The sequence below is a fragment of the Stylophora pistillata genome, chromosome 6 (assembly GCF_964205215.1).
Source record: "Stylophora pistillata chromosome 6, jaStyPist1.2, whole genome shotgun sequence".
In the NCBI taxonomy this organism is placed as follows: domain Eukaryota; kingdom Metazoa; phylum Cnidaria; class Anthozoa; order Scleractinia; family Pocilloporidae; genus Stylophora; species Stylophora pistillata.
Window position 1 is genome coordinate 1,343,055 of NC_142524.1, and position 19,910 is coordinate 1,362,964.

Consider the following 19,910-nt stretch of genomic DNA (forward strand, 5'->3'; position numbering starts at 1 on the left):
GAATAAAAGTAAAAACGTGTCTTGACATAAAATACCAATTCTTTATTTATACCTGAATCACCTTCGGCAGCCAGAACGTACGATGACTTAGCTAAACTGCTATCGTCCATTGCACCAGTAAACGTGAATGTCACAATTTAACTTAATTATATAAAAGAAATATACCGCACTTTCTATATGTTTACCGGCATAATATCCTACTCGCGATGTTGGGAGAACACGAGAAAAGTTTGTGAATGAGTCCCCCCCTGGACAACGACTCAGAAAGTTTCCTCGTCTTCTCCTATCATCCCTGGTGGGTTGGTTACCATGGGTTGGTTACCATGGCTTGGTTACCATGGCTTGGTTACCCTGTGGGTTGGTTATCATCCCTGGTGGGTTGGTAAATCTGTAAACCAATAAAAAGTGTGTTGCATTGCTTCATTATTTTGTATTCAAAAAGATTTGCACTTTCCCGTGATCTTTCCACGCCGGCATAGACATAAAATCACATTCGGCATTAACTAGGATTAAGATGCGGTAGCAGCCTATAGCTGAATGAGACAAAATTACATATTCATCCGAGCAAAAATATCATAAGCGGCCTTAGGAATTGTTATCTATTATTGGCAATAATTACATAGATAGAAATCTAGACTTTTAAAAATTTTACTTTGACTCAGAGTGACGAATGTTTTATAATGACACTCGAATGAAGAAATTCAGTACAGATCAAAGATGTAACTAAATTAAAAAGTACGCCGTGCGAAAAAAAACTGAAATTGTTGAAAGGTAATTTTCTGTTCAAGATAAGCTGCACTTTGTTTGTCCAAAGATCAGCCAGTCGCAGTTGACGCTCGACTTATTGACAGTGCTATTCACAAACATAAATGAGGGACTTTCATTTAATCCATCTGTACCGCAGTAAAAATATTTTATTAAAATGTTTGTAGAGCAAATTGTATCATACCTGTCTTAAACTAGTCTTTCAAGTTCACTAATGATCTCGTCCATACTGGGTCTCGCTTCAGGATCTCGTTGCAGACATCGGCGAACGAGAGTTCGAAACACGCGGTCAGTCACCATGGCAACTTGTTCCTCGCGCCTATCTCGATCAGGCAGTATCCCAGTGCACATCTCGCAGAGTAGAACGCCAAAGCTGTACACATCAACCTTAACATAAATAGGGTAAATCAAAATGATCACACTTCCTCAGGGATTCCATCAGAAAGAAAAGCTGTCGAACGATTTTTCGAAACTCTCCTCAAATGTTCCCTACTTATCTCTGTTTCGAGCACTACAATGAAAAAAGTGAGATAGGTCACCGTGCTTGCTACAGAGCAATGACACGCAATGCAATTCTGAGGAATCACCTAAAAAGTTCATTTTATTTGCCACCGAAGTCTATGTCCAATGGGTTTCAGGAAGAGAGGATGACCTCATCTTCTGTTGGCCCCAGTCATTTGACGAAAAACTTGTTTACCATGCCGGAGGGGTATCTCCCATCTTATCTATCATTTGATCCCTGGCGCCGTCTCCATTAATTTTTAAATTTTTGATGCTACAAATCTTTTCTTGGTTCAACTCTTCGGTTCAGGCATTCCAGTTTTTATATTATTACATGCTGATGACAGATGAGTCAGCCATTCATTCTTATTCAAAACGGAACAGGACGACTGAACCATGATGCTCTATTTTGTGTCAACCGTAGCCGCTTTCGGTCTGGTTTGTATAATATATGAGCTTAAGACGAGTTTTCTAAAGCTCAGAGATCGGACCACTGAATACAGCTCAGGTGATTTAGTTTGGTTTCTTTTCATGGATACAATTTCCTACAAACAAGGCAATAAAAATACCTTTAAATTTTGACGTTCAGTAAATGCTTCAGGCGCACAGTAAATTTCAGCACCGGGACAAGCTGTCATGGTCGCCTTCGTAAAATTGGCGGCACCATAATCCGATACTTTGCCTCGCCACTGGTCGTTTTGTCGCCACAGCAACACATTGGCACTGCTGATATCCAGGTGAATAATGGGGCGTGGTTTCTTTAGATGAAGGTAGTTTAATGCTCGAGCCACATCCAAAGAAATGACAGATGTTTCACTACTGGAAAGAGGTCGCTCCTCAACCAATCTTTGTAAACTCGTTTCCATGAGCTCCGTCACAAACAAAGGACTTTCTTCATCGTTTGTAGCTCCAATGAATTGTAGTAGGCAGGGATGGCGGCATCTTGAGGCAATGTTCATTTCTCGCTCAAACAGTTCCCTGTAGTAAGGGGAGGATTCAAGAAGAACTCCGTAAATCTGTTTGATGGCAACAGTACAGCCACAATACTTGCCTTCGACAACCTTTCCCCAGCCTCCACTACCGAGGCAGTTTTCTGTCAGTTGAATTTGATCGCGTGAAATCACCCAGTCAGGTGTCTGTTGGCGTGAACGTTCGGTTAAGGCTCGTTGAGCTGTTGATAGAGATGTCTCAAGTTCAATCACTTCCTGATGCCTTGCTCTCAGCCGCTCCTCCAAAGAAGAGACTTCTTCATTTTTCTCTTGTAGTTGCTCTTGAACAATTATCAACTGCTGATTCATCTGCCTTACTTGTCCATCTTTCTCTCTCAATCGTCCATCTCTTTCTTGTAGTTGTCCTTGAACATTTGTCAACTGTTCTGTCCTTTCCCTCAGTTGTCCATCTCTCTCTTGTAGTTCATCATGGACATTCATATTTGTCTGGATCATCTCCCTTATTTCTCCATTTCTTTCCTCCAGTTGTCTATCTTTCTCTCGTAGTTGCTCTCGGACATTTTTCAACTGCTGTGTCATCTCCCTCAATTGCCCTTAAAAAAAGTCGAATATGGTTTTTTTTTAAAAAAAAAATAGAAAATCGTTGTTGTTGTTTTTTTAGTTCTAGTAAAGGTGTGATAAAAGCTTAAGATTGTCTTTTTTTTTTCAGGGCGACTGTTAAATCGGGGCTGAATCCACAACAGTTGTTATATCTTACTGGAAATCCCAGTATATATTTTCTATTCCCACTATTTTAATTTTCTTTAATCTCTGTTGTTATTGCCGCTTTTCGCTGGTCATTTTCCGCGAGTGCGGCGTAAACGATGGATGAGCCGTAAATTGGATTAATTGGCATCAAGATCGCCCAAGCTACCTAAAAGCTAATTTGATCCTCAACTGGATCCTCTTACCTGATATTTCCTTCGCTGTAGGTTCCTTTTCCAAATTGTCATTTATGTCCCTCTCTCTTCCAGGAACAAATCTTGTTCCTCTCTCCTTACTGGAACAACTTCCAGTTACTTCATCCTTAGAGAAAGTGGAGAACACATTGCCACTTTGAGGATTGCAAAATATTTTAGCATATGTAACGGAATTTACTCCGTACTATTTAAACTATTTGTATATCGGCACGGTCTTTAAACCTTTCAATGTCATTGCGCCGACACTACAAGGCTACGTGTGAGTTGCAAACATCATTGCTGCTTATGTTTGACCACCACTTGTCTCGCGACTAGTATTGATAGAGCTGTTTATGAAGCTTTTCGAGGTAATACCACTCGCGCAGTATTAAGACCGTGAACTTTTAAGATTTCTTAATGGTTGCAAGTCATGCATGACACTGACTTGTACAGGCTTTATGACCGCTTTTCCCTAAGTCGTCTGCGTGGAAATTCACATTAGCTGGTTGGGTAAGTCACAAACGTTATCACAAGCCAATTTCAACGATATGAACCGACGCCAGATTTAAAACACAAAGATGCATAGTCAGGTTACATTCCAAGGACTGACAGCAAAATTGTGTTAATAAATATTCAGGAAAAAGTGTGGCAACCTCTAAAATAATGAAAAGACCCACAGAAATTTATAAAAGTATAATAAGTGACCATAGTGCTCTTATATCTCACAATTCAGTCCCACAGATCACCAGTCAGTAGTTTTACTTGACTTAACTCTCCTCAGTTGTTGTTTGAATTTTCATTTTAATTACTTTGTGTTATTTGTGCAAGCATTAATAGGACGGGTGATCACAAGTTTGTAAATTTGATCAACAGGTCGACCGCTCTAAGGTCTGCCCTCTAGCTTTATCTAAAGTTCTGCTGTGGCTTGAAAGCCACCCTCGGACATGCTACTTTTGACTATCACAGCATCCTAACGAATTTTTTCATTCATAAAAGCGGATGAGTTTGGAAATCATTAAAAGTGACAGAAAGCCGAAGAAAGGCAACCAGGCCTCACGAAAAATTATCAACACAAGATCCTATGGAGAAATAAACTCACTATTCTCCCATTTCGTGAGGATGCTTACCGTAATAATTTAAGGTAATGTATAAAAAGAGTTAAAAATCAAAATTATCTTACCTATCTGGCATCGATGTTCGTGGCCCCCAGTCCTTCTTTCGCAGACAAGATCCTTCGTGGCTCGTCAGTCCCGCAGCAGTCCATTGCTGTTTGACCATTCTTGTTTACAAGCTTTGTATCCGCACCGAAATCTAACAGCAACTCCAGCATTTCTTTCAAAGTTTCTTCTTTTTCAGGTCCTGGTACAAAAGTCACGGCTAAATGAAGAGGAGTGTTTCCTTCTGTATTAACAGCATTCACGTCACATCCTGCATGTAAAATAAGCTTCATCGTCTCAGTACAAGGAAGCTTGCACACCGTGCCAATTTCATTCAATCCAAACTCGGGAACTGGAGTTTTATGCCATACAGCCAGGTGCGGAAGTGTATTTCCATCAGGATGGGAGCGAGGATTTGAGTGCAGAAATCTCTGAAGAAAGTTAATAATGTTTTCGCTTTTCATTTCTGGAGAAACTTGAACTTTTTTGTATATAATCAAAAGATAGAGAGCATAGAAAAGCAATTCTTGTTGTGTCTCATTCTTGCCCTCCTCTTGCAATTTTCCTGACTCTAACGCTTCTGTCAGTTTCATATTTGCATCGACCAGTTTTTCGAAAACGTTCTCGATACTTTTTGGACTCAAATTATGTCCATTCAGCACCATTTCTGAAAATAAAGCTGTGAGGTCGTCAAGCTCCCTTGGTTTTGGAACATCGCAGTTCATGGCTATTTCCATCGCTCGTGTCCACAAAGCAATACACGGCTCGTACTCCTTAAATTCAGCTAAAACAGCTCCCCGGTATCCTATCGGGTATCTCAATTCTATATTGTCAGGTCCAAGGATTCTCTCTCTGATAACAAGTCCCTCCATGTGGATAGCATGATCATCGCCTTCTAGCAGAGAAAGTTCCTCAAGAGTTTGACTCTCTCTTCTATTTTGATAAGCTTCCACGGGTTTCATTTTCTTTTTAGGCAATGGATGTGATGGGTTCTTATACCTCTCCTCCATTCCACGCTTCATGAAACTAAATGCCTTCCCAGTGTCATAAGCATTGATATCATTAGCGAAGGTGGCACCGAGAAGTTCACGAGCATCAATTCTCTGTTCCTTTGTACATTCTGGTCGGCTGATAAAATACTCCACTATTTCAGTTTTACAATGATTACTGCCTACAAGAAGTGGTGTTAGACCTATAAGATTGTGTTTTTGTTTCGCTCCCAAAACTAGCAGCTTAGCAACTATCTGAACGTGTCCTCCTTCCGCAGCTAAGTGAAGACATGTTTCTCCATTATTGTTTTCTTGATGTATATTTGCTCCACTTTCGACAAGAAAGGAAACAACATCCATGTGACCATTGTAACATGCTATCATCAGAGGAGTATAATTGAAATTATTGCGTGCATTTACATCGGCTCCGTTCTCAACCAAACAGCGCACGATATCAAGGCGTCCATCAAAGGCAGCAGCTCTCAAAGGAGTCGAATTTGTTGCCGTTCTGCCGTCGACGTCGGCGTTTTCTTCGATCAAGAGTCTCACAACATCAAGACTTTTGCAGCAGCGATCCACAAAGCTGTGCAACCCTCCAAAACCTTTCCTTCAACTTTAATCGATCCACGAGCCTCGATGTTTGCTTCGAAACGTAAAAAGGCCTTCACAAAATCCAGTTTTCCATCACGAGCAGCGATGATGAGAGGAGTCGCAAGGTCGTCGCCATCTTTGATGTTTGTTTCCAGAGCGGATTTTCTTGATTTGGCGTTCATCACCCTTAGCGAATCAAGCAGATCAGAACCTTCATCACGAGCAGCATGATAAGCTGTAGTTAATACAGGTAATAAGGCATCCGTTCCACGAACGGATGCTTTATTACCCATTTCAAACAACACAAACGCAAAACCTCTAAACCTTACTTCGCTCAACCCGGAATGTTTGAGAAAAACAACAGGCACAAAATTTTGAGGTCAGAACTTTGCATAAGCAGGCTGTCACGGTTCAAAAAGCAATTAATTTTACCGATGATCTATGCAGTCTATATACTGTTGTAGAAAAGAACTACGAGTTGCTTCACCTCAAAAAGAAAGGTTTACTGTTGAAATCACGTTCATAAACCTTTATTTTCTGTCACAATAAATACCCAGTTGCGTTACATTTTCTTTCGTGATATGCATGAATTCCACCTTTTCGCAATCATAATCTCCCCACTAGAAACCAAACTTTCCTTCTTTCCGAGAAAGCGCGGAGTGTGACACATATTTCCTCATTTAGGGAGGGGAGGGAGAAAGCCCAACTGATCTGGAGACTTGTGACGGTATGAATGAACGGAACTATGGGCTTGAGATAAATTTGAAGCATCGTGCACCGCCCAATAACTACGTAGACAAAAATATATATTATTTTAACCTCCCACTCAAAACAGAGACACATTTGTTAAATAACCACTATTCAGTTTAATGGCTGAAGTTATATTAATGGCTGAAGTTATCTTAATAATAACATCGTTTGACCTTATGTATCGCCAACCTTCAGTTCATACCCAGTATATGGTTTGCAGCGTGCATATTATACTTAATACATTTTATACTTGGAATACACACCAGAAACCATTAATCGTCTCGATTACGTACAGCTGTTAACTTAAATATTGTGACTTTCATGAACAGGCTCAGAGGACTGAGGAGCGTGGCCACGCTCAAGTGCCGTATGCACGAGCGAGCACGTTCACTTAAAAATGCGGCAAACTGAGTTTAATTAAAATAAGTCGTAGAAGATAAATCCTCCTCAACATAAATTGGTATTCTTGACTGAAGACTTCTCATGGTAGCGAGACAGGGCGAAGTAATTATCAAATCTAGTTTTCTTCTCCAACCGAAAGATAAGCGTTCTACCCTTTCGGGCGACGCACAGTGTATTTGAACTTCGCCAGTTGCTGGTTTCAGGGAGCCATTGGGGTGCTCGATTCGTCACCAATGGCAACTTGCTCGTTGCGTCTGCCTCATTACCAGATAGCTTATCGGTCATTTTATAGAACACACGCGAAACCTCTAAATTATAAGATCTTAACCTGGTATGAATAGAACTTTATGATTTTATTCGTCAAGGTACAAATAAAACTCAGTTTTCTGGTGTTTAGTTCAGTCTCTAAATTTTGGTAAAGTGATCCAAACTGCGTCAGTTCAGGTTTAGGTTTTCCAATGCAAATCATGCCCATAACTGTTGCATTTTTTGGTTGTTTCACTGGTATCACACTATATTTACTAATACGCATAGATCCCTGGTATTCGATGATCCAGCAGATGCTAATCACTCGCCCTTTCCGAGAAAACAGGAGGTCTGACACAAAGTTTTTGTGAGGGGGGAGGGAAGGGATGGGGTCATGCTGAGGCGGTTATGGAGAAAAGATAAGAAAATGAGGGGAATTGAGGTAATTTGGTTTTTATCAATGAATAAAGGAGGTTAGTTTCTACAGAAACTGTGTTGCTGCGTCGGTGGGGTAACAAGGTAATTTGGTTTTATCAATTAACTTGACAATGTAAATTGGCCGCCATAAAGAGTCTAAAAGCTGACGTTTCGAGCGCTAGCCCTTCGTTAGCCCTTCGTTCCCTCTGAAGATAGGCTAACACTCAAAACGTCAGTTTTTAGAGCCTTTACAGCTACCAATTTACGCTATCAACTTAGTTGACAAAACCAAATTACCTTGTTACCCCCACTGACGCAGCAACACAGTTTCTTTAGAAACTTATCCCCTTTATTCATCTGAGGGGAAAAGAGTTGTGTCAAATTTGAATTTGATTCCCTTTTCAAAATGTTTGAAGGGTTTTATAATAAAATTCGTCACTCTTTATCTCCCAGCGCAGCCATCTTAATTTTTTTTTTCCAGCTTTCCAGCAATTTATCGATTTTATTAGTTCATGTCAGACCTATATGGAGTTATAATTAGAAATTTTCGATAGTTATAGTTCTGAGCATGAGTGTCAACTGAATGCTGTCCCAATCTTCAGGGTGATGGTTATTGAAGTTTCCCAGTCCCCGTAGGTCCTCTGAAGCTCCAAGTTACCAGCCGCTGACCACCAGTGGCCATTTTGTTGCAATCGCTAGCTCAAACTTACTCACAGAGTATGGCACACAGGATTTGTTCAGTGTTGCGTACGCTCAGCAGAGATTCGCGAATATTTGTCCATCGTCAGAAACTAGACTTAAGCCCTGTCTTATTGTTACGAAATATGGTAAGCTATGCATTTCGCGCAGTTATCGCACTCGAGCGAAACGTAAAATATTTTTACAAAATACGCGCTCTCCTTTACGCTTAAGACAAATGGCTCCACAATTAATTGAGTAATTGTTTAGGTGTTAAATCAAAGAAAATGTCTCGCTTGATATTTTTTTTCTTTCTTTGTCACCTGTTTAGTTGCAAAGGTGTTGGTATTGCAATGAGAAGTTCTCTCTTGGTCACTCTAAGAAGGGACAGAGTTAAATATATTTAATGAAAAGACTTTATTTATTTTTGGCCAACAGGCTTCAAGGATTGAGACTGACAGTTTTGGAGAAATAGAAGTTCCAGCTGAAAAATATTATGGAGCCCAGACAGCAAGATCAAAGCTTAATTTTCCAATTGGTGATGAAACTGAACATATGCCAGTATGTTGATACTCTCTCACAAATCACATCTTAAGTTATCCTAGGATAGTTTTCATTTTATGCTTATGAACTTTGGAAGTGTATCTCTCACTAACCAAGTTCAAGGTCTTTACAGCATGTTTTGAACCTAGCTTTTTCTACCTGGGTTTATGGCCCAAGCATGAAGAGTGCAGGCCATAGATTTTAATGAAAAAGATAAGGTTCAGTACAGACCAAGAAAACATGATTACCCTAGTAAGATATTTAATATACCTTTGGGTTCAAAGAGGTGGGGAAAATTTAAAGTCGACCAAGAAAACTTTTGAATTTAGAGGGAAATGAAATACAGGAGAACAGCTAAGTGACATTTTTTCGTGTGAGATTTTAATACTGGCTGGTAATTCTCAGTTTCTAACAGTTGTTTGTGTTGTTTTTGATAGGCTCCAGTGATTCGTGCATTTGGTTTCCTGAAGAAAGCAGCTGCAGAGGTCAATAAGGAATTTGGTTTGGATGCAAATGTTGCTGATAACATCATGAAGGCAGCAGATGAGGTTAGAAACATTGGATTAATAAGTCATTAAATTTGAATACTATTGGCACAATGAAAACTTCATCCAGAGCTCACTGGTGGGTCTTGAATAAGAAATTTTGTTACCTTCTCAAGCAACACACAAAGTTTTCATAGAGCCTCCCTCTAACTCGGAATTTAAGACCAGATCCATCAAATGTCAAGGAAACTTTGTGAATATCTGGGAAATAACATGCAATAAACTAGGATCCCATTTATGGGAATAAGTAATTGCTTCTGGTTGCATTACCTGTGTATGGTATTGCAGTACAAGCTGATCAAGCAGTGCAGCTATCTTGTGATTTGTGATACTTACCCCAACAATGCTGCAAATTTTTAGAGTAATAAATGATAAATATTATCAGTGGTTAATGCAGTTTTTTTGATTCCAGGTGATATCTGGGAAGTTAAAGGACCATTTTCCTTTGGTAGTATGGCAAACAGGCTCTGGAACACAGTCCAACATGAATGTTAATGAAGTGATCAGTAATCGTGCCATTGAGCTGATGGGTGGTGAGATGGGATCAAAAAAACCTGTCCATCCCAATGATCATGTCAACAAAAGCCAGGTTAGAAGTTAAGTTTACTTTGGTGTAATTTTGATGCTGTGAAATAAAGGATAGAGTCCCTAGGAATGACGTCAAAGATCCAAACTCTAATAAATTGGTGAGCTACTACATATCTCTCCTATTGACATGGTTCATCTCTAGTGGCTGTCTGTTCAGAATGTTTCCATGATTTCAGTGAATGTTGCAAATGGAAGGAAAGGCTAGGATCTGGGTGGTCATAATTGAAATTGTTTATTTTTTTTGTCTCAAGAATATTTCCTAGTATCATTGTTATCAGTAATAGTATCTCCCTTATGCTGTGATAACAATTTTTATCTTGTTGATTTCAGAGCTCAAATGACACATTTCCAACAGCAATGCATATAGCAGCAGCAATGGAGGTGCACGAACGTCTATTACCAGGCCTGAGAAAGCTTCATGGTGCACTTCAGGCTAAGAGCACAGATTTCAAGGATCTTGTTAAGATTGGTAGAACACATACCCAGGTGAGTTGTCCGACCTTGCTTCTTTAACAGACCATTATTATGCCACATACTAATTACCTGTTACAGATTGGTGAAATCCTTAGGAAGTTTGATGCTTTCTCTTCTTCTTTTTCTCTTTTAATAGCATGAACATTACCAACTTCCAATGTTAAGAGTCCCAATAAAATTCTTCCCATGGCCATGTTCTATATAAAATAGGTGGCATTGCAAAATGAACATTGGTTGGTTATTGTTTTTTTTTTGGTTGATACACAGAACTACCGTGTTCTTTGCCTGATTAAAACTAAGTAAATTAACAGAAATGTTTTGATCGTCAGATGTGGGATTTTGTTAGTCACCATCTTAAAAGTTTAACATGTTTTCATTTTACAGGATGCCACACCCATAACTTTAGGCCAAGAGTTCAGTGGCTATGTTAAACAGATAGAGTATGGTATTGCCAGGGTGGAGGGCACCCTTACAAGAGTTTATGAGCTGGCCATCGGTGGAACAGCTGTGGGTACAGGGCTTAACACAAGAATAGGATTTGCTGAAAAGATGTCAGCTAAGATTGCAGAGTACACAAAGCTACCATTCACAAGGTGTGAATTGGACAAGTTAAATATATTACTCCACATACTGCTGTATGATACCTTCCAAAGGTTTAGGATGGTTTATTTTCAGTAACCTTCACAGCTCAACACTAACAGTAACCTACTAGCCACAGACTAGTAGAAATTCAGTTTTGGCTAGTGGTTTTGTATTTCCATTAGCCAGTTAGGCTAGTAAACAAATTGAAATCATCGTAACATCTAAGATGTCACTAGCCACTTGGCTACTAAGTTGAAAAGTTAGCGTCGAGCCCTGAACTTTTTGCAAGTTGTCAAAAGCAGTTGCCATTTGGCATGTAGCTTTCTGAAGTTAAGCAATTTTTTTTCTTTACTTTAAAGATTTGTACTTTGTTAATGTGGAAAATAATGTACCTTTAAGTCAAAACAATTTAGCATCCCATCTTCATCTTTGGAAAATATTTTCCTTCACTTTATTTTAATAGTTGACACTAATCACAATTACCAGTATCTGGTATAATTACATTTTTTTATCTTCATTTTTCTCTTTAGTGCACCAAACAAATTTGAAGCCCTTGCAGCTCATGATGCCATGGTAGAACTTCATGGAGCCCTGAATGTGGTAGCTTGTAGTTTGATGAAGATTGCAAATGATATCAGGTTTTTGGGATCAGGTCCTCGCTGTGGGTTGGGTGAGCTGACACTTCCTGAGAATGAACCTGGGAGCAGTATTATGCCAGGTAACAACACAGTTCAAGACACTAAAGTAACGAACTGTTTCATTTACACAAAATTGCTGAAAATGCCGCATGATGTATACATCAGTTTTGGCAATGGTCGTTCTCTACTTACTGCATAGAGACCGTAATCCTTACAATAACCCTGCTTCATGTATAGTGTACATGTATCAGACAATCAGGAGAAGCAAAGGAGGAAAACACACTAAGGAGCCAGTGAAAATTCAAAGAAAAGACAAGTAATCTTCTTTAAGTAAAAAAACAGGTGTGACCAAGTCATGATTAGTTTTAAGTTTTGCATCTGATCAGTCGAGAGAGCTGCACAAGTTTCCTGGACCAATCACAGAGTGAAGTAATCTAAAACCAATACAATCCTTGCTTGCATTCAACAACCCAATGAAAAAGTTGTTACTGAAAATAATTATAACTTAATGAGTTTCCTGTTTTGTCCAATTAGGCAAGGTTAACCCAACCCAGTGTGAAGCCATTACCATGGTTGCAGCACAAGTCATTGGCAATCAAACAGCTGTGTCAGTTGGTGGAAGTAATGGTCATTTTGAACTAAATGTCTTTAAGCCAATGATAGTCAGAAATGTTCTGCAGTCAACGCGGCTGATTGGAGATGCCTGTGTAGCCTTCACAGATAACTGCGTTGTGGGAATTCTAGCCAATGTGGATAGAATCAATCAGTTGCGTGATGAGTCACTCATGTTGGTGACAGCATTAAACCCTCATATTGGCTATGACAATGCTGCTAAGATTGCAAAGAAAGCTCACAAAGAAGGCACAACATTGAAAGAAGCTGCTATAAGCCTGGGATTGTTAACAGAAGAACAGTTTGCTCAGTGGGTGAGACCAGAAGACATGTTAGGACCAAAGTGAAAATTTTCTCTCCAACTCCGCTTACAAAAGGATGGAAAGTTCTCAGGAAGCAAGAAATTCTTCTAACAAGCAGGATTCCATAAAAGGGTTTGCATTTGGTATATATTATTAACGATATTACTGATCACATCCAGTCTACAATGCGTCTCTTTGCAGATGACGGCATTGTGTATGGTGAGATAAAAGATACTTGAGATTTTGATGCTGACTTAGCCAGCTTATGTAAATGGCCAAAACTTTAATACCTGAAAAGTTATCACTTGGGAATTACTAATAAGGTTGCCCCCATTCCTGTAGTAAATTATCTCATGAATGCAATACAATACAATACAATACAATGTTCTTTATTTTGAGAGGGTAGATACATGATTAACCCAGTAAAGAGGTTTCTAACACATGGCTCTCTAATAAATCCCTCCCAACCCACCCCAGGAGAGGACATCCATCACACAGTAATCTCGTGTGTGGGAAATTAACGTCTCCTACCCCAACCCTGCAGTAGACTGGACCTCCATTTATTCATCCCTATCCAAGAAGACTAGAATATCTAACCATTTCTTGATGTTATAGAAAGGCAGCAAATTTTTCCCAATTATTTTAAGACCCTGAGTGTTGGTCCGGCGGGGGCTCGAACCCTCAACCTCCCACACACCAGTCCAGCGCTCTATCCATTGAGCTAACCGGGAGGCAGTTATGATTTTGTTACTGCTAAATCACCCTCCAAGAAATATTTTGGAGTAACTGTAACTCATAATATTAATTGGAATCAATATTCTGATAATATTTGTAGAAAGGTTAATAGCACACTTGGTCTTCTAAGAAGGATACTGTCGGATTATTCCAAATATGTCAAATCCAAGGCATACTTTATCTTTGAATTTGTGCATCCTCAACTGGAGTATGCTTGCTCTGTGTGAAATCCGTATACAGCAATACTAAACAGAATATTTCCAAAATGGAACTAGTTGAGCATAGAGCACCAAGGTTTGTCTTTAAAGACTACTCAGATTGTAGTTATGTTACTCCCATGTCAAAACAGCTTGATTGGGACACTCTTTCAAGAGCAAAGCAGACTTTCGTACCAATTATCTCCCTAGCAGGAACAAATGGAAATTTTTTCTGTCGTTATAAAATTGTATTGTCTTTTTTTTTTTTTTTTTTTTTTTTTTTTTCAACTTTGTATTTTGACCTCTTCGCTATCTTTTTTATTTAACAGTTTATTAATTTCTGGAAAATCAATTCCCTTGTAGTTTAAATAGCAAACACAATTCTCAGTAGTTACTCGACAATTAACATGCAAACAATAATGTGGTAAATAGATCAACTGTAATTAAATTTGACTAGTGTAACTGTATTGTTATATATGTATTGTAAGTAGTGTGAGTTAATGTAGTTTAAACATGGTGTAAAAAGTAATTATAGTGTAATTACATGTGTAAGTGTAATAAACAATGCTGTATTAAAAAAAAAAAAAAAAAAAAAAAAAAATTATCTCCCTAGCCCTGATTGTGAATTCTCCCCTCTAGCTGCTACACATTTCCTTGTTAATTGGTTATGAGAATTTAACATTCAATCATGGTAACTTCCACCTGACAAATTTGAGAATTCTCGCTACCTGTTTGCTGGATCATGTATGGATATTAAAGGGAGAAGTTGCATGTTAATCACCTCTAGGAGTTAAAGGGTTAAATCCTACAAGGTCAAGTTGGTATATCCCTTACATCTGAAGTATATCCTATACAAGGGCTTCTCGAGCCTTCTTACTACAGTATTAAAGTATTTGAGTCATTGCAGTTAAAATACGTTTAAAAGTCAAGTATGCTTACTTTTTCATGTATATGTAATTTTACATATATTGCCCTTATTGATAATACATTGATCACTGATTTTATCATGATATCATCTTAAGCCTTAACATCTTTTTCCCTACAGAAAGAGAGCTGACGAAACTGAGGAGGATGAAGATGGCCCAGGTGAGGATGTGGAATCTAATGATGAAGTTGGCAATGTGCTTCAACATTTCAGAGAAAAAGGAACAAGAAAAAACAGCAAAAAACCAGGACACAAGCCTCAGTGGTGCCCAGAAAGTCTGGATGATCTGATTAATATTGTTGTCAATAGCACAGAATACAAAACAACATTGATTTTCACCAATACAAAGAACCAGAAAAAGGGTCCAGCTTATACTAAAATTTTGGAGGAGTTGAAGGCAAGGGCATCAGCCAGAGGTGATGAGGTGGCATTTACTGTTAAACAGCTGCGAACCAAATTTAAGAAATGTATCAGTTGTTGTAAACAGGCAACTTTGACTGTGAAAACTGCAACTGGCATAGAGCGATTCCAGGAAGATCGTGGTTATAGGAAATGGTTTAATGCCTTGTTTGAGGTGGTAAAAATGAGAGATTCCTGCCAACCTGAACTAGCTCTAGAGCCTTCTTCATCAGGTAGCTCCAACAACGCATTTGATGGCACTGATCATAGCAGAGAAGATGCTTCTGATGGTGGACTTTTTGTTCCCTAAAGGAATGTCAAGAAGGTGCAGTTTTCGAAGCACAAACTTGACAGTCTTACTTCACAGGTGCTGAAAGTGGTTGAAGATGTGGTGAGCAATGACCCAACCAAGGATCCCATGAACTTTATGAGAGAAGAAATGGAGATGTCGCGTCAGCATCAGATGAAGTTATTTCAGCTCATGCTCAACCACAGAGCTAGTGGGAGCTATGATCATTGCTTTAATGGTGTGCCTCCACCCCCCAGCATGACATATGGCACAACAGGGCTTTACCCAACATGGCAGAGTGGAGGGGTACAAAGCCACATCAATCAAGCATTTCTGCCAGAGTCTTCCTCTGGAGGCCCTTTTCCATTTGATTCAGGGAAATACCTGCCTTTACAGGGTACTATGGAGACTTCACTGTTAGAAAAAGCATTAGAAACCTTATTGCCTTTTTCCATGTGTACATACAAGAAATAACCAACAGTTTTTTCACTATCATGCCATATTTAGTGACCGTAATGGCTCAAATACAAATTAATCATTTGAATCAGCATAACCAGTGACAGTGTGTAAAGGTGATAGAGGAAGCACACTCAGCATGAAGTTTTAAGTTATTTTCAATTTGATTTTGCTTAAGTGGCAGGCTCCCGATTAGAAATGGTCCATGTTCTGGCTATTAGATTGAATCCAAGGGAAAATAACACTGGAACAAAGGATAAAATTGAACTGCAACATGTATGGTAATGCTTACAGTTAGATTTTTGTTACTGTTGATAAATTTTCATGGTACATTTGTGAGCGAAATACAGGAAAGGAAAATACAAAAATTATTTTGTTTGGGAAGATGACCATATATACATTGAACTAAATGGTAATACCGAATAAACTTGTTGTTGTTGCAATATTAATACCAGTAAGTCTATCCATTATATATCTCTTAATTAAAATATCTGTATATCAAACTTTTCACCTCAAAGAGATCAGTGAAATATAGTCACTGAAAACTCACTACAATATCATCTCCACTTCCACCTAATATCCATTCCCACCCCAAGAAAGGTTACGAACAAATTAAGGGGAAAGAGCTCCTAAAGGCTAAAATTTTAAAAAGGAAGTTAAACAGAAACCTGTAAATCCTATGTTTTGTTACTGTGGAAATTATGTAATCCGATGTATTTTAATAATGTTCTTTATGTTGAGAACAGGAACAAACTTATAAAGAAAAGTTAAACTAATTATTTTGTTTATTGGGAATGTGACCCAAATTTATAAAGAAAGATGATCTTTAAAATTTTTAAAAAGAACAAAACCTATGTTTGATTAAAACTCAATAAAACTACTTTTATACTAAACAGGAAACAAAACTGGTTAATGCCTGTGTTTTATTCCACCCTACTCCCTGGGAATGGAATGAGAGTAGTTGAAGAAGATTATTACCACCTCTGTTGGTACACAGCTATCACACTAGGTACTATTAACAGACTTCCCCTGTTTCTTTTTCATGCCACAGTTTCTTGCAGAGTGCATATCTGATTTTATTTGCCTCAAAGAGGTATCCCTGATAGTGGAGGATTCGCTCATCAGTAGTACCTTTCTAATTTCCTTCCTGTTTCGCTTTTGTCCATTTCCATCAGAGCTCAAATCCAACTTTTTGGAAATTGAATCTCCCTTGCATTATGCATGTTATGCAACACTACACATGCCAATGTAATTATGCGAACAACATCTCGGCTGCTCTCACTCTTGCGAAGTTGAACCCTGTACCTACCCTTCAATTGGCCATAGGCACCTCTAACCATAGGGGATCTGCTCAAATGGTAATTGAAATATCATTGCTGGGCTGTCAAAACTGCATTTGTAAATGGTTTTGTCAGCCATGTTTGCAAGGGGAATGCAGAACCTCTCACCATAAGGGAAGGGATAGTAATATCCCCTTCACTTTTCCCAAATGATGGAATAAAACCATTTTGAATGAAGCTCTAAAGGTCAGTAGATCGAAATATAACTGCGTCACCCGAATTCCCTGGAAATCCACAGCTGCCCCATACAAATCGATAGTGTGAATCTACTACTGCCATCAAAACAATTGAATGAAAATTTTTAAAATTGTTATACTCTTTGCATGCCTCTAGCCCTCCTGGATGGCAATTCATCGGTATATGGCAGCCATCTATCGCTCCCCAACAGCATGGAAACTGCCAAAATTCCTCCATATCAATGATTTTCCTCTTGAAATCTTCTCGTGTTTTGGGCATGTGACTTGACACGATTTCATTCCACAAATGGTCCACGAGGACTTGACAAACTTCACGTGCGATTAAGGAGACAGTACAGACGCCAAGTCCAGTCATCTCCGCAATTGTATTTAGTTATTTATATTCCTAATACTTGCTCTCCATCTATGCGATGACTCTTATCAAAAGGTCAGCAGCCTTATATCACTAAGGAGTATACTAAGAATAAATACTATAATAATACTACTATAATAACACCAAGAATAAGAATCAAGGAACAAAATTAAATAGCAATTAATAAAGATAATAAAAATTTAAATAGCAATAAACACATCATGTCCAGTTGGGCTCAGAACGAATTTATAGATTGAGCCTCAGCAACGTTTAAGGGTAAGCTGTTCCAGTCCCTAATGGTAGTAGGGAAAAAAGAGTATCGGTGATATATATCTTATTAACCAAGCACGAGGGCTGTACTGGGAGAATATCGGCCCGAGGTCTTGACAGTACGGACCTCGCTGCGCTCGGTCCGTACAAAAAGACCGAGGGCTGATATTCTTCCAGTACGGTCCCGAGCAAGCTTGGTTAATAAGAGATTTATTATACGACTGAAGTTCAAAGGGACACAAGTGCGGTATCATTCGGGACCACTCGGGACAGTGCCCGGTCCAATACTTAGAGAATATTGGACCGGCAATAGAGCATTTTGATTGGTTGATTTTAGTTATTGGCCCTCTGACTGCCCGAGTCGTGTAATAAAGTTTGTTACGGATGTCGGGACTTTATACGCGAGCGTGTGCGTATGTCTGCTCGATCGGCCGGCTGGTTTGAGATATTTCTGTTGGTCAATAGTCTATATTGGCAAATAGCCAGCCTCAGGTCTGCCGGAATCGGGTCTTCAGTAACAGTTTGCTTGGTAACGAACGGCTCAATACGGCTCAGAATGTAATGAAATGTTGATCTCGACACTCGACACGTTTTCTTGAATCGTGCGTCTGAATATGTGTTGCATATCTTGTCCCACCATCCCGGTACTCCTCTTAACTCGACGAAAAGAACGAACTGGACCAGGGACAGTAATGTTGTTCAATTGTGAAATTAGTAGCAGCAGCAAGACAGCAACATTCAAAACTCGTCTCCTCCTCGCAACAAGGTTTTTGCAACAATACATGTATGCTGAGTTGCCTTCTTCTCTCTCTAATGACGTTTGCGAGAAAAACAAGATCGTCACTTTCAGCACTCGTTTTCTCCGCCATTTTGAAGCGTTGTCGAGACAGTATTTATAAAGCCGCTGACGTCTTTAAGATAGGGCTCGCTCAAATTATTTAGTTCGACAGCAATTTAGTGCGACGTCTGAATCAACTGGCGAACTTAATTATTGGGGTCGACCCAAATAGATATAAGGTTCGGCACAGGAAAAGTTCGACGTTTGAACTAGGCCTCAATCACTTCTATCGGAAAATTTCAACAATTTTGTCGTGACAATAGGATGTACTGCAGTTGCTATCTATTGTAAAGACAATGCGGGCTTCAAAATATTCGATTCTCATGCAAGGGATATTCATAGTAGATGCCATTCTCAAGGTACATGTGTGCTGCTTGAAGTATCATCACTGAATGGCTTAGCACATTATTTTCAGAGTATACATAACAATGATATATGCGAGTTGAAAGGGGTTAAAATTAATAAAGTTCAAAATAGCACCCTTTTTTAGAGTCATGCCCGTGAAACCAGAAAGTTCCATGTGAGTTTTGCGATGGCTGTCTATTCACTCTGTTATTTGGATATATCAACAAAGTTGAAGTGGTAAATTGGCCACCGTAACGATTACAGAAGCTGACGTTTCGAGCGTTAGCCCTTCATGGCAGCGACGACGAAGGGCTAAAGCTCGAAACGTCAGCTTTTGTAATCGTTACGGTGGCCAATTTACCACTTCAACTTTGTTGATATATCCAAATTATTTTGTTACTCCCACCGAAGCAGCCCCAAACAGTTTCTTTGGAAACTATCAGCCTTTATTCACTCTGTTACTCTGTAATAAAATCATGTAGTTATTGGAATTCAAACACCTTATCTGATGTTATTCAGTATGGCAAGAGATTATATGAAAATTCATCTTTGAACAAGTATTTACCATCAGATGATTTGCCAAAATCTGTTGATGTTTGTTGAACTGAAGTAAGTTTAGATCTTAAAAGTGATTACAGAACAACTCAATAATTAACAACTATTCACCGAAGTGGAGGTGGTTAGTGGTGGATATTTACCGAGGATATTTATTTATTTATTTACCGTGGATATTTATTTGTTTATGAAGCACTTCTAGATAAAGCAAGACTTCCAACGTTATGTAATCGCAGACTCCAGGACATGGCTATATTTATGTATAAAGTTAAAACTAATTTAGTCCCACCATATATTTCTGAACTTTTTAGTTGCGGCATAAGTGGGTACAATCTTAGGAATGC

General features: G+C 38.9%; 1 protein-coding gene and 2 pseudogenes across 5 annotated transcripts; 2 read left to right on the top strand and 1 right to left on the bottom strand.

The window, feature by feature from the left end:
• Positions 1–21: 21 nt before the first annotated feature.
• LOC148727663 (protein fem-1 homolog B-like) lies at positions 22–6,358 on the bottom strand (annotated as a pseudogene). Its single transcript, XR_016002215.1, has 5 exons — positions 4,335–6,358; positions 3,167–3,281; positions 1,836–2,809; positions 950–1,152; positions 22–388 (listed from the first exon to the last, which is right to left on the bottom strand). The product of XR_016002215.1 is annotated as a protein fem-1 homolog B-like (transcript).
• Positions 6,359–8,385: 2,027 nt separating this feature from the next.
• Positions 8,386–16,123, top strand: LOC148727664 (fumarate hydratase, mitochondrial-like). Of its 3 annotated transcripts, none has more exons than XR_016002219.1 (9): positions 8,386–8,533; positions 8,823–8,945; positions 9,365–9,475; positions 9,885–10,061; positions 10,391–10,546; positions 10,919–11,127; positions 11,647–11,834; positions 12,289–12,811; positions 14,646–16,123. XR_016002219.1 is itself a non-coding variant. In XM_088762452.1 (8 exons), the coding sequence occupies exons 1-8, from the start codon at positions 8,426–8,428 to the stop codon at positions 12,711–12,713; spliced, it is 1,497 nt and encodes a 498-aa protein (XP_088618578.1). In that variant the 5' UTR covers positions 8,386–8,425; the 3' UTR covers positions 12,714–14,029. The 3 variants fall into 3 exon arrangements, 1 of the variants encoding a protein (XP_088618578.1); XR_016002218.1 differs by having other exon boundaries at positions 12,289–12,800; XM_088762452.1 differs by lacking the exon at positions 14,646–16,123 and having other exon boundaries at positions 12,289–14,029.
• LOC148727665 (uncharacterized) lies at positions 12,745–16,123 on the top strand (annotated as a pseudogene). Its single transcript, XR_016002225.1, has 2 exons — positions 12,745–12,800; positions 14,646–16,123. The product of XR_016002225.1 is annotated as an uncharacterized LOC148727665 (transcript).
• Positions 16,124–19,910: the final 3,787 nt, after the last annotated feature.

What these genes read in the sequence shown, in the direction of transcription:
- LOC148727664 (XM_088762452.1), top strand. Translation starts at nt 8,426, where the DNA reads ATGGCACACAGGATTTGTTCAGTGTTGCGTACGCTCAGCAGAGATTCG. An exon ending in TTGGTAGAACACATACCCAG is followed by an intron (nt 10,547 to 10,918) that starts GTGAGTTGTCCG and finishes TTCATTTTACAG; the next exon opens with GATGCCACACCCATAACTTT. An exon ending in TGGGAGCAGTATTATGCCAG is followed by an intron (nt 11,835 to 12,288) that starts GTAACAACACAG and finishes TTGTCCAATTAG; the next exon opens with GCAAGGTTAACCCAACCCAG.